This window comes from Antedon bifida, chromosome 7, assembly GCF_963402885.1.
Source record: "Antedon bifida chromosome 7, ecAntBifi1.1, whole genome shotgun sequence".
Classification (NCBI taxonomy): Eukaryota; Metazoa; Echinodermata; class Crinoidea; order Comatulida; family Antedonidae; genus Antedon; species Antedon bifida.
In genome coordinates, this window is record NC_136232.1 from 4,605,922 (window position 1) to 4,620,341 (window position 14,420).

General features: G+C 31.8%; 2 protein-coding genes across 2 annotated transcripts in view; one reads left to right on the top strand and one right to left on the bottom strand.

The window, feature by feature from the left end:
• Positions 1 to 14,420, bottom strand: part of LOC144848722 (low molecular weight phosphotyrosine protein phosphatase-like) — a 203,424-nt gene that overhangs the window by 14,039 nt on the left and 174,965 nt on the right. The gene's annotated exons all lie outside the window — the stretch shown is intronic.
• On the top strand, positions 182 to 11,366 carry LOC144847600 (protein limb expression 1 homolog). Its single transcript, XM_078704043.1, has 4 exons — positions 182 to 704; positions 2,662 to 2,825; positions 5,668 to 5,808; positions 6,213 to 11,366. Exons 1-4 carry the CDS (start codon positions 467 to 469, stop codon positions 6,612 to 6,614), a joined length of 945 nt encoding a protein of 314 aa, XP_078560169.1. The 5' UTR covers positions 182 to 466; the 3' UTR covers positions 6,615 to 11,366.

The following is a 14,420-nucleotide window of genomic DNA, read 5'->3' on the forward strand; positions in this document are numbered from 1 at the left end:
GTACTTGTGGCATTGGCATTGTACTCAATAATACTAATAAATAGTGAACAGTGAATAAGGTAATACTTTTCCACAAGGCAGCGGAGGCTTGCCATACTTGTCGCCCTCTGTGGTTTGATTTAGTTTTTTTACGTACACTCGGTACACACACAAAAAAGAAGCTGTTTTTCAGCCTGTGCGGTTACAGAAATATGTGGAGGTCGAAAGGCTAACTTTATAGCCATTTTTCTTTTTTCGCCAGTTATTATACTTGTGTATATTTATTGAAAGGTTTTAGATAAACTACTACTGCTGTTCTTCATATTATTTTGTATATTGTTTATATGGTGCCCTTGATTCAGCTAGGCCTAAAATACAACGTCCGTCGCCGCCTCCTGTGCTGTGTTTGTGGCACTGCAGCAGGTTCAGACGGGTCAGATTCGATCGCCTAACAACTAACGGATGGACAGTGAGTGCTTAGCATTTTATGTTGATTTGTACTGATCAAACAATGGCTTCTCGGATTCAGAATAAAAGGAATGTAACAAATGCTAGAGGAACAGGTCGTACGGTACCCCCTGCCCAACAACAATTTCAAATGGGATTATTTGGTGGTTCTGCAGGCGGTGGACCCATGTCGGACACAAAAGCAAAAAACGTCTTGAAAGAGGCTGTGGATGCAGTGGTGAACAGCTTTGCAAAACATACACATGGATATGGAAGGGGTACGTTTACAAGTTTATATAAAATGGTAGTATAGACTAGGCCTAGGCCTAACTAGACCCTATACTAGTAGTAGTAGTACTGTCTGTAGCCTAGTACTAGTAGTAGTAGTTACTAGTAGTGTCTTTGAATTGAATTCATTCTTGTGAATAGGCCTACTGTCTACTTAAAAACAATAACACTTTTTTTTGTAAAATTTGTAGGTTATACTGTATACTAGGCCTAGGCCTACTATAGGCTTACATTTTGTTATTCTTATTTCAATTTTATTAGGCTAGGCCTAGAGTTGATTTTTTGTTTTGTTTAGAATTTCAGGTTTTACAAATTACAGTAATCTTTCATTCAGAAAAAAATAAAATGAATCAAAAAACTGTACTAAGTCTAGGTAGTAGTACAGTACTTAATGGAAAGGTACAGTAAACACAAAATTGGAAGAATCACTGTACAGAATTACTGTAATATTGCAATAAATACACTGTAAACAAAAGTTAATTCATTTTAAATATGCCTATTTTATATTTACAATTTGTTCCTGTAGAGTACTGTACAGGATTTTTATGCAAATGACTGTTTTACAATTAACCGAAATGTCAATTTGTTTGCTTTTATAGTTTAGAGATATTCTTGAGTAAATTTAGTGAACTTGTCTTACTATGCATAGCATAATGGACAGAAATACCTGTTTGAAAAATTACACCATAGTTACACCATCTTGGGGTTAAAAGTTAAACTTGACTTGCTTTGTTAGCCTAGTGATTGATAGCCTAGTAGACTAGGCTACAGTAGGATCATGTTAAGGCTGTTTCACTATCAACCACAATAGCAGCCTGTACTTCTTTTTGTGTGTGTTTTGCTTTTATTGAATCCTCTCAGTGTGAGACCAGCTAAGAATGTCTTTTCTCACCTTCTGTGTCATGGACTAGTAAGCACAAACTATAGTCTACATTTTTTATCACAATTTTTACAATAATAAAATAATTTTGAGTCCTCATAGTTTTCTGTGGATCACAGATAATACTGCTGTATACTGTACATAATTACCATCAGAATTTTTTTAAAACTTAAAAGGATTATAACAGTATTCCAAAGAAAAAAGTAAAAATGCTTTTTTATTTTAGAGTGTCAAAACAAATTTGCAACTATTGTCAATAACGATACAAGCGGTTGGCAAAGATCAAAGGAAACAATCTTTGATAGGATGCGACGTAAATAGATTTTTTTCGCAGTGTTTAAAGAAACGCTTCGATAATTATTGATTTCAATCATTTGAAATCAGATCAATATAGTACACTACAGTGCTGAACTGTACAGTATGTGTTACTGTTGTATTGGATATTCAACATGCTATTTTGACTAATCAGTTGCAGTATGAACTGTAATATTTTTGTACATAATTTTTATGTTAATATACTGACACAATGTTAACTTATACATCGCAATCAAAAGCTCCAATTTGTAAAAGACAAACGTACAGTACAGTCTGTTCTTTAAAAACATAAAATTCTTTTCTTTTTCTCTGACATATGACTGTGTCATGCTACTGTTATGTAGTTCAATAGTAGAATAGATATAAACCTATTGTTTACACTTTATCTCAGTTGCTATTGTAGTCTTTTAAGATCAATAAGGTTGTGTGGATTGTCATTGAATAGGCTTCATGAACTCGTCACACTTTTGCACAGTTACAAGAGACTGGCAAGATGTTTAGTACACATACAGTACATTTTAACTTTTATTTATTTTACATATTTTTAATAGAATACAGTCATTGTAATCATCATAAATCATTTTATGCTACAGTACTGCATTATTCTCACATACTAATTATAATAAAAAAATAAAATCTTTTTTATATAAACTGTAAAAAATATATATTTTCATTATGCAAGTCAATGATCATATGATATTATTGTACTGTTATTCTATAAATGAATTGATTTGCGGTTCTTTTAATTTCAGTAAATGTTGTTGAAGCATTGCAAGAATTCTGGCAGATGAAGGCATCCAGAGGTGCTGAACTTAAAAACGGTGCTTTAGTTGTATATGAATCTGTACCAGCATCTAGCCCTCCATATGTATGCTTTGTCACCCTCCCAGGTGGCAGTTGCTTTGCCAGTTTTCAGGTAAGAATTGGTGGTAGGTAGCCTAAGTACTGTACTGTATTTCAATTGTGTATTGTACATGAAATAGTAATCTGACTGATTGATTTTTGCTTTGAAATATTGTGAAAATGAAAGTCATTTCAAAGCATTTGAGAAACTGTATTAATATTATTAGAGAGGAATTTATGTTTTGAGATGTAACATTATACAGTATTGGCACTTTCACAGGAAAGAGGTGTCACCCAAATATGTTTGCCTGTAAAAGTGTTCAAACGTACAGTATTTCCCTTTCCACGTGATTGAGAGTAAATACTGTAGTGGTGTCACCTGAATAGGAGTGTTTCCTAAATAGGGAAATACTTGTCCCAAGGTGTGGTAAACTAAAGAATTGAAAATAAAAAAGGCAACATCTTTAGTCTAAGTAATTATTGAATTACCAATGGTATCAGAATTGTAATTGATATGTGCTATGTGAAACACTATTCTAAATGCTTCTTGAAATAATTAAAACAAAAAACAATAGGAAATATCAATATTGTTTGGTTCTATGCCGCACTATTACATGCGTCAATTAATTCAATCATCACGCTTGATTTGCCGTCTATTAATGAAGGCAAGGATACAATGTTGTGTGAAAGGGAATTAGACAGGTGAAACAGTTAACTCTATGTGAAAGAGAATCAGTGAAAGTTGACAGGTGATCCTGACTGGATGAAAGCAAGGATATTGTCAATGTCATGTGAAAGGGAATTGCAATGGACAGGTGATACAGGAATACAGTTTACTTCCATGTGAACAGAGAATCAGTGAAAAGTTGACAGGTGATCCTGACTGGACGAAAGAGTGTGAAGTAGAAGACAATGTGCCATGTGAATCAGACTTTAATCGACATACAGTCTGGTAGTGGGAATGAGTGAGTACAGCACAGAAGACTGACTTATACGGTGGTGAGACAGTTGATAAAAAAATATTTCATGTGAAAAGGACATTAACAGTTATCTCTGTCTAGTCCTCGGAGTGAGCAGAATTAAACCATGATGCCTGAATAATATCAGTCATCTTGTATGTACACTGTGTCAGGTTATTGTTCAAGAATTATTGGAAAAGAGACTTTACAGTGATCGGTAGATCTAGTCATGTGGACGTGATACAGTATTGTAGAAATACAGTACAAAAGGGAAATAAGATCGTAACACATTTTATTGTACCAAAAAATTCTAAAGCACAAATGAAAACCGCACTGATCACTGGTTTGTTAATTTTTCATTACTAAATTTAATTCAAATTCTTTATTCATCCGGCGTGGGGAAATAAATGCAGAAAGAAAAAGCTAGGCCTAGCTTTTCTAATAAAAATAGTCCTTGGAATTTTCCCTATTATAGTTGAGTTTTCTATACAAAATCTGAATATTAAAGAACATAAAGAGACTAGCAATAAAATGATAAGACCATTACTCAAACTCTCTTGTGATTTCATTGTTTATAATTATTAGTCAGGCTTGCATAGCTTGTCTATTGTAGTAGTACTCAACTGCCTCATTAGTGAACCTGGTCTCAATTTAACTAGGCTCTGTGGAATTTAGCTACATGAGTATTGTCATGTACACAAGTTTTTTATAGCTTGGAAGTTGATATTTTATTTTGTTTCTGGTCCATTGCCAGATTTTGATGGAATGTTGGAAGACTTAAAATGGTCAACATATTATTGTTTTTTATTCAAAATTGTTTAGTGAATCTTTTTTAACTGCCAGTTAAAAAATATTAGTAATAGTACATCAGTATTAAATACTATCCCACAAAACATGATTTAATAAAGATAAATATGAAGAAAGAAAAAAAAAACAACTAACAATGCTTTCAGTTTTAAAAAACCCACAAAATTAACAGTTAATATACTGCATTTACCCAAAAACTTTACCAGAATCTTTATCTAGATGTTTTTCTTTATTGTATTGAATTGTATTATTATAATATGATAACTAATTATCTAAAATTATTTAGTGGAACTTCTGATACTTATTTTTTGTTGTTAATTAATGATATTAAGTTCTATTTTATTTGCTGTATTTTTGTTGTACTGTATGAAGATGTTTCATACTTAATACATTATTTAATTACCTACCATAGTCTCAAATACTCAAAACAAAGAACAATGCTTCAAACAATCCTATTATTATAAACCTATTATGTACAGTTCTTTTGCTTCTTGCTCTTTTGTTGTTAGCCATATCATCAAGATGAATACAGTATGTAGAATGCCATACAAAACAGTCCATTGGCTTGAAAATAGCAATTAAACTTTCATTTAATACACCCTATGGTTCATTAGCTTAGATACTGTTGGTACAAAGAATACTTTCTTGTTCTATTATTAAAGATGCACTTCTCAAAATGGTACTACTAGAGAAGATAACATAGAATTGTATTCAGCTTTACTGTTTGTTTTACCTTGCGTGGATTAGACACCTGTAGTCTTTGGATTATTTGTTCTACTGTATAATCTGTTTTAAGTTTAATGGGCCTTATCCTTACTCACACGAACCATACTTACTGACATACCTCAAAGTGAACTATACATTTACTTGCAATGCTGTTTATGAAATTTATGTTACAATAAACATTTTAAAAATAAAGCCTAACAAAAAAAAAATGTTAATCAAATTTTAAAAGCCAATTCATTTTTCTATTTATATAATTAAAACTTGTTGGTGTTGTTCAGTAAGATTTGTGTTTCTATTAAACATTGTGCCAGGTTGAAATCATGTTGTAATACAATTTTACTATCCTACACTTCTATATCTATAATTCATTTTAATTTTAACACTGTATTTTGGTAATAATAATAATAATATTTTTTTTAATAGAATTGTCCAACAAAGGCCGAAGCCAGAAGAAGTGCCGCCAAGATTGCACTCATGAACTCAGTGTTTAATGAACATCCATCCAGAAAGATATCTGATGAGTTTATAGAAAAGGCAGTCACTGATGCAAAATCTTCATTCAAGGTACTCGATTATGTTAATTTATGATTTGCATAATATTCTAATTTATAATTTGCATAATATTCTACATAATTTGTAATTTGTATCTAATATGCTAATTTATAATTTACATGTTATGCTAATTTATTATTAGCATAATGATTCTATGCAGTGTTCTACATTAAACCTATTTTCGCTGCAATGGACTGTTGATTTCAAGTACAATTAGCTAGTTTACCACCACCTCCCCATCAAAAAATTCAAAGGAAAATTTATTTAAAAAATAAAGAAAATTACAAAATTGGAGTCTGTTGGAAGGGTTTGAGATGATTAAGGATTTGTGAGACTCCTGTGACCTTCCTAAAACTTTGAGCCTCTGGCATTACAAAACAACTATATAATAAATTTGTTTTCTTCCATTTTTTTAGGGTGGCCCAGATGATGATCACAACCCTAGTACAAGTATTGGTGCGTTCCGCTTCATGCTGGATTCAAACAAAGGCAAGTCAATGCTAGAATTCCAGGAACTGATGACCGTATTCCAGTTACTTCATTGGAATGGTAGCTTAAAGGCAATGCGGGAACGCCAATGCTCCCGGCAAGAAGTCCTATCTCACTACTCTCACCGTGCACTAGATGACGATATGCGCAGTCAGATGGCGCTTGATTGGATCTCCCGAGAACAGGAATCGTCTGGCGCCATCATGCGAGAGCTGGAGGTATCTGACCAGGAGATAGAAGGTGCACGTTTAGCAGGACGAGAATTACGCTTCCCGAAAGAGAAGAAAGATATTCTGATGTTGGCGTGTAGTCAGATGGGACCAATCTGAATCGTGAAAAGATTTTAATAAGAGAGTTATATATTTATATTTTTTATTCAGTGATATACGTCCATTTTTCATCGTGTTTTAAAAAATTATAGATAAGGCTTGTTTTACAGATAATATAAAAGCGCATTGTAGATTTTAAAATATATTTAGATTTTAACAAGTGTGAAGCATTAATGCATGATAATTTTTACCCATTCACTCTACTGTATCCATAATTTTCTCATTATCATAGGCAAATTCTATGTTACAGTGTCGCATATGTATCACATGTTATGCCTGTACTATAGTCCTTAAGTCTAACGTTAATTAACATGTTACAGGTGCCACATGTGATACATACTGTATGTGACACTGTATTACAGAATTCTCCTATGATACTGGACAATGATGTCATATGTGAAGATACAGTACAGAGAATCTGGTGATAATTTTAGCTTTGTAATGGCAATATTTAAGATAGTAAAATATAGTGTAAGTAGATTGACAGGTTACAATTAACAATGTTTATTGTGTTGATGTTTAAACATATTCAATTTACCCTCTATGGGAGCTTATTCCCGATTTCACACTACAAACATCTTACAAACTGTAACATATTGTGACTAGTTTACTAATATTCCTTTCACATTGATTAGAAAAACTGTGGAGCACATGTATACGAAATGCCTGTGTTGAATTTTTATGGTGGTGAAGATTAATACAAACATACTCACTTTACCTTCTATGGTAGCTTATTCCCGATTCACACTACAAACAATCTTACACACTGTAACATATTGTAACTAGTTGACTAATACTCCTTTCACATTGATTAGAAAAACTGTGGAGCACATACACAAAATGTCTGTGTTGATGTCCCAGTTTTGTTACTCTGGTACAAACACCGTTTCCGTGTTACATTCTATGTAAAATCTCGGAACAAGTCGGTAATCTTTACAAGGTCTGTAAAAATTAGATTGTGTGTGTAAACATAGCTGTATTTGAGCATGTTTATATATGCATGTATCTTATGAGTTTTTGTACACGCCGTTTACATTAAATTACACCGCAGCAAACTAGGGTGTGAAAGAGTTGTAACTCAATAAGATTATCCCAGTAACACTTTGTTACATTTGTGTTATACGTGTGAACAACCTGTTTTCACTTCTTTCTACATACATACACATCAAACCTTGATTCGAAATAACTATTATTCTTAAAATTCTTCTATATCAATAACTATATAACATTTTTTTATATTTATTAATTAAGAGTTTTCATTAAGGTACAGACTTTCTAAAACCACCTTTTTTCTAAAAGAACAGGAAGTAAACTGCAACAACATTTTTTAAATGGTTTTCTTTTTCGTTTTAAATCACTCAAACTAACAGTGTATGCAACAGATTTATAATACTGTAGTTAGTCTAGATATGTCAATATCTTAACAGCTCTTTGATCCGGTTATTAATCATCCTATACAAATTGTTCAAAAATATAAAAATTGTTATAGCGCCCTCTATCATAAAATATCTTGTGACATCCAAAGTAAAGAGCTTATGAAAATAACCATATTCATGGTGAATCACTTTTTGAGATGCAGTAACTCTAGTTAATTATATAACCTCTTTGGTGACATCACACTCTACGGGCCTTAGTAGTAAAACAGGCTTTAATACTGTTATTTAATATCTCTATTAGATAGCTATTAGTAGCCCTGTATGTTGTAATCTGATACTAAGCTGTTAATTTAGTGCACTTTACATGATTAAATTATGACTTGCCACCATAAGTTATTATCATTTAAACTTTACCATAATTATACAAGCATTTTGTCACATATATTATGATATTAAATATTGTAATATTTCATGTGAGTATCTGGATAAAGCGAATCAAATTTGTTAAAATTCCAAAATATTAGGTCTACCATTTTAACACTATAGAAGTTTTAAATTGTTGCAAATTTTAATAATCTTTTGAATTTTTAATTTTTATTCACACATAAAAATTAATTACAAACTCAGTGAAATATTAGTTGAACCATTTTAAACATTTGAGATCTTAATTTGTTTATACTGAATTTCAAACAGGATGTACTATGATTGGTCAGTTGAATACACTATGTCACTCTTTGAATAACTTGGTACAAAAACAGGTCTCTTAAACACTTTGTGTTCACACTACCAGATACAACTTGTAACAAGTGTGAAAAGGATCTAAGATTTTTATCACATCCTTTTTCTAAAGATAGCAAAAAATAATAAAACATTTTTTTTTAAGATATCTAATAATTATATACAATTAGGAATGGATGTTTATTAATTCAATGCTAATCACATTATGAGCTAAAATATGTTTCTTTTTTTTTTAATTTTCCAATCATAGTTGGTCTACATTTGCAATAGTTCCATAACTATTAAAAATGTAATTTGTTTTTGTAATATTTAAATTTTTCAAATTTATTAACACCCACCCGTTTATTTATTTACTTTATATTTTTTTTTATTGATTTATTTTCTGTATTATTTCATGTGTCAGTTTTCCAACCTAAACTTTATGTTTATTGAAAATATACTTGTAAATAGTTGTATTTAAACGTGTTTTTGATGGTGCAAACTTTGTGTAAAATAGTTATTTATAGAATGATTGATACCTTAATGCGGCAAATAATAATATTGGTTTATTTTGATGGTTGTGTTGAAGGTGGATTTACATTAATACCTTTGGTTCATTTATATTATAATATATTAATAATGTTTTAATTTTATGTTTTTTTGGTGATTTGATTTACGTTATACGGTTATATGAATGCGCTGCTTGCACAACATTTATTGTCAAATATATAAAAAACATTTAAAACGTGTTGTTTGTACACAGACAAAGCTCTTAAGATTAAATATAAAAAAGGCATAAAAAACACAAATAATACTACTACTGAATAATTTGTGATATTTGGGACACTCCTTTTAAGGGAACACTTTCGTTAAACGAAATTTCAATTTTATATGTTTGTTTTTATCTGAGTGTATTTACGTTAAATATAATAGTGAGCTTTCGATTTGCGACGATGATGTTTATTGTGCGCATGTGTAGATATTGGGACGTGTGCCCTCGCTCCACACCTCGATAGTATGATCCAACAGGTAATATGTCTGTACTACACAAAGCTATCATATTGGTTTAAGAAAACATTCAATACAAAACTATATTTCCTACTCGGATTTCGAATCGATACACCTTTTAAATGAAAACAAATAAGTGTAAATATATGTTTTACTGTAGAGCTCTGTCTACAATATCAAACTTCATGTGACAAAAAAGATGTGATTTGCTCGTGTGTATGGACGCGATGATGTCATACTACCATATTTGGGCATATCACACTTTTTTGTCAAACAAGGTTGATAGTGTGGACAGAGCTTTACTCTATAGACCACCCCAATGGATACAAATTAGGTGGACATTTTGGTCCTCTGTGTCTATTGTATTATTATACAGTGAACGTATGTTATAATCATTATGTACTTGGTTCCCTACACTTATTATATCATCTATGATGTTCATAAAACACCGAATATTTATAAATTTCGGAACGTTTTATAAGCGTTAAATTGGATTATATTTGGTTGTCTTTATAATCAAATTTAGCCATCATTTGCTCATCATTTTGTGCATGTAGTTTTCCTATTATGCAACATACAGTATCATGCATCATCTTCTTATGTTTTGCTTTTGCGTATTCGATTTCAAATTGCAGTGATATTTTATATGTTGTAGTTGCTCTATGAATGCTTAAACACGATCATCTGTGACGTTTAGCCGTAGGTTGAGTTTAGATTTAGCCCTCGTTGGGCCACACCAATCCCGGCGCTCCTTGCTATGTAAAATGCATTTACCCCTCCGGCTATGATAACCATATTTCAAAGAAATTGATTTATTATTATAAGCATGTTTAATACAAATGCAATCATGAAATGTTTTAAATAAATTCAGTTACGACATTTATTTAAACACGTTCTTACTAAAGTAGAAAAATGAAAAGAATATACAGTAAAAATAATTGTAACACACCTGGAGTGTTTTGTTGTAGAATACTCAGATATTCATGTTCACAATAAAGACTAAACGTAACGCGTGTTGCAACGAACAGAAACGAAAATAATATTCTTTAGTTATTGTGTTGTAAATTCTGTGCCTGAAATCAATCCATTGAATTTCCACAGATTGAGAAATCTAAAAAGCATCGCGGGATGCGATAGACGTGTGTATTCCACAGAAATGCGTGCGTATAGGAAAAGAGTATCGCGGGGATCATAGGCCTACTACTAGACGTGTGTATTACCTCAGCAATGCTTCAATCCCCATGCGCTGATGGGCTTCATCTTCCGCATTATTGCTCAGAATACAGTGTATTGCATGTAAATTACTCTTAATTAGAGTTTGTTCACATCACCCTCTTAAATATTCCATATTCATAACCCTTTTCCATAATAAAGTCGCGAACTTGTGGCCTCTTAACGACGCCCAATACAAAAATAGGAAAACATTTTCTAATATATAAGATATTAAATATTCTAGACTCGTAGGCTAGATTTACATAAATTCCTTTGAGGTGCTTTCACTATGTGTTTGTCCTAACTTCACTTTTAGTTAAACATAGCCTAACATACATTTTTGTAATAAACTGTTTTAAAAAATAGAGTACACATTATTGTCGTAAATGTTCACTTTGTAATGAATACTACCTGTTTTAAATAAAGCAATTACAATTCATGTGTTTTTGCATTGAGTGTGTAGCGAATTGTGAAATACTATTCTCCCTTCGGAATTGTAACCATCTGCCGTGGCACAGAAATGTTAATATATGTGAAATAGCGCATTAGAAATGTTTTAATCTTTTTACGGAGCTTCGTTTTACCGGAAATCGATTAAAATCACAGATATTTTCTTTTTAATTGACATTACAATAATCGGAAGAAATATGCTCCGCCGAGTCTCGTAATGTTTATAAATCGTGTTTATGTTTACTAATAATGCACTCAACGACCGACTTTTTATTTTATGTATCATGTACTTGTATTGTTTGAATAAATAAAGAAAAAGTGTTTTCCTATAATAAAAGAAAACATTTCAGTCGGAGCGTTTGATCAATCAAACACATTTATAAAGATTATTTCGTGCCTGACTTACTCGGAGAAACCGATATGGGCCTTTTGCCAGGAAGTGAAGGAGAAATACGAAAATCATTTTTAATGGAACACCCCTCTACCTGCCAATGAGTTAATCCGCCACCCCGCCCTCTAGAGGATATAATTGAATCAATTAGGCCGAGTCCATGTCGTGCGGATTTACCAATCCATTTTTAAATACTGTAATACAATCTGTTCGTTATTGTTATTGTGTAAACAAGAAGTACGTGAAGGTTTGCCGAGCTGCTCTGGTTTCAGATTTGTATTTAATTATTTTGTTTATATATTAATGAATGGATATTGCTATACATATGTGGAAATCACAGCCCCCTCTAATAGAACTCATGGTCTGGATGGCAAAAAGGACGGAACTTGACGGTATAATGGCGACACAATAAATTATGATGGCGAAAGTCACGACGACGCGTCGCGACGGCAGTATTGATCACGACTATAAAGATGACGCTGACTGCTGTTAGTCGACAACAGGAGACAAACTTACAAGCAATGAGCGAACGGTTGTCTATTATGAATAATAATCCCTAGTGAGTATTCTACACCACGCTATGTAAATTAACCGAAACACCTTTAATAACCCCAACTTTACCGATGCCGATACGATTAATGTTTAACAATAATAACTGGTATATTACATTATTACGATGTATGTTTTATGAGACAAAAACATCACATCTATTTAAATGTCAATTTAATACATAAAAGTCTTAAGGAAACATAAACCAATGCATTCGGGAAAAGGCGTACCTTTTATCTTTTGCTGCTTAATGTCTGATAATATATCGTTTTCCGTCGTTTTAATAGCTGTATAATAATGTTCTTATTTTGGCTTTAACACATTCTACATTCTTTAACTTTATTAAGTCATAATTCATAGAATATAATTGACCAATCAAACGGCATGATGTGCAAAGCCGTGGTTATGACAATGACAAATGTTAGGCCTACAATAATATATCATGATTTTAACCTAGAACCCGCTGATTAGTAATATGTTAACCACACACCGCTGACTATAAGGGCTATTTTATAATTCAGAAAGCATTCGTCGGTGTTATTTAATACCATCTTTAATGATGGTATTAAATCAACACCGAACAATACATTAAATGCAACATACAAATTTGTTCTGTTTCTTTTAATGTCTTGAAATATTTCGAAAGATAAGCCTAATGACATTATATTTAATTTATCAGTAACAAAATATTACAACTCAATATTTTCAAAGATATATTCATTTATCAGTGACAATACTAACTTATGTTATTGTATTTCTTTATTTTTTTTCAATTGAATGATAGGGACAGACAACCGAATTGTGTGACGATATAGAGGGCGCAATGCATTTAACCCTTACGACTTGGGGCCATATATAGTCGAACATTGCATCGTGCCCAGCCGCACATAGGAGGAATACTATTACAACATAGCAGTAATAATATATAAACATACATAACAACATATAAACAACACATTTATAATCTATACCTCTGTTTTGTTTAAAGATTGTATTGTTTATTATTGTATAATAATGTCGTATTAAAGGCGGCCTGCTGTTTTCTCCAGAAAGACAATATAACTTTAATATCGGAATTTATTAACCAGAAAATAATTACCTTTTCGAGTAATTACTTGACAAAACCGAGTAATGAGTGAGTGAATAACGTTTGGCCGCGTATTAAAATAATATCTCCTCTCAAGTTTAAATAGCTTTCCAAATGGAGGGTTTCTGCTATATTTGCCTAATGGTAATTAATTTGATTTCAATTTCATCTTTTGGTTTTCATATTGTTCAATATTTATTTGTTTCGTTTGATTTGCCTATTTAATGGTTTTTTTTTTCTTCAAAAAATCAACCGATATGAACTGATCGCTCTAACAGTCGTTAACATACTGCACAAACTTGTCCACTCAATGTCATATTATGTAACATCAGATAATAGCCATGCGATATTTGTTTCTACTTCATTAAATTTAAATACAAACTAAACATTATTGTTGTTCCAGATGGAATACTCATCGAAAAGGCATATTTTATTTGGAAACACAGGTAATAATTCATATTTGTTATTAAAATACGTATTCTTCTGCCGACTACCTGCGTCATTACTTTAATGACGCTCTAAATGATTTCCCCATGACATTGAGTTTTAAAAATAAAATGCTATTTCTAATCCGGACCCGATCATTACCTTATAAAGGTATGAGTTTGGCTAATAATGCGCGTACTAAAATAAGTCCACGTGACAAGATTGTCGGTATTTCCGGCCGTTTAAGAGCCCCTCATAAAAATGAACTTATTTTCTTTAGTTATTTGATTGACAGAGACTTCAATAGTAAGAATTTCTTTTTGATTGGTCTAACTTTTATTGGCAATAACGTTTCTACTGTTTGTAAGTAAAATGACATACGGTACAAAGTTGTGTATATTTTATGTGCATTATGTTTCCTTCTTGATTTCCAACACGAGAGTGTTTGGTTCAAATCACTTATCATATCACAGTAACTGTTATTATGCAACTATAATAAATACTTTTTTAACAATAGGTCAAATTTCTTTTGTTGAAAATTACGCCCCAACGTCGATGTGATTTCCCCTCTTCTTTTGGTAACGTAACAC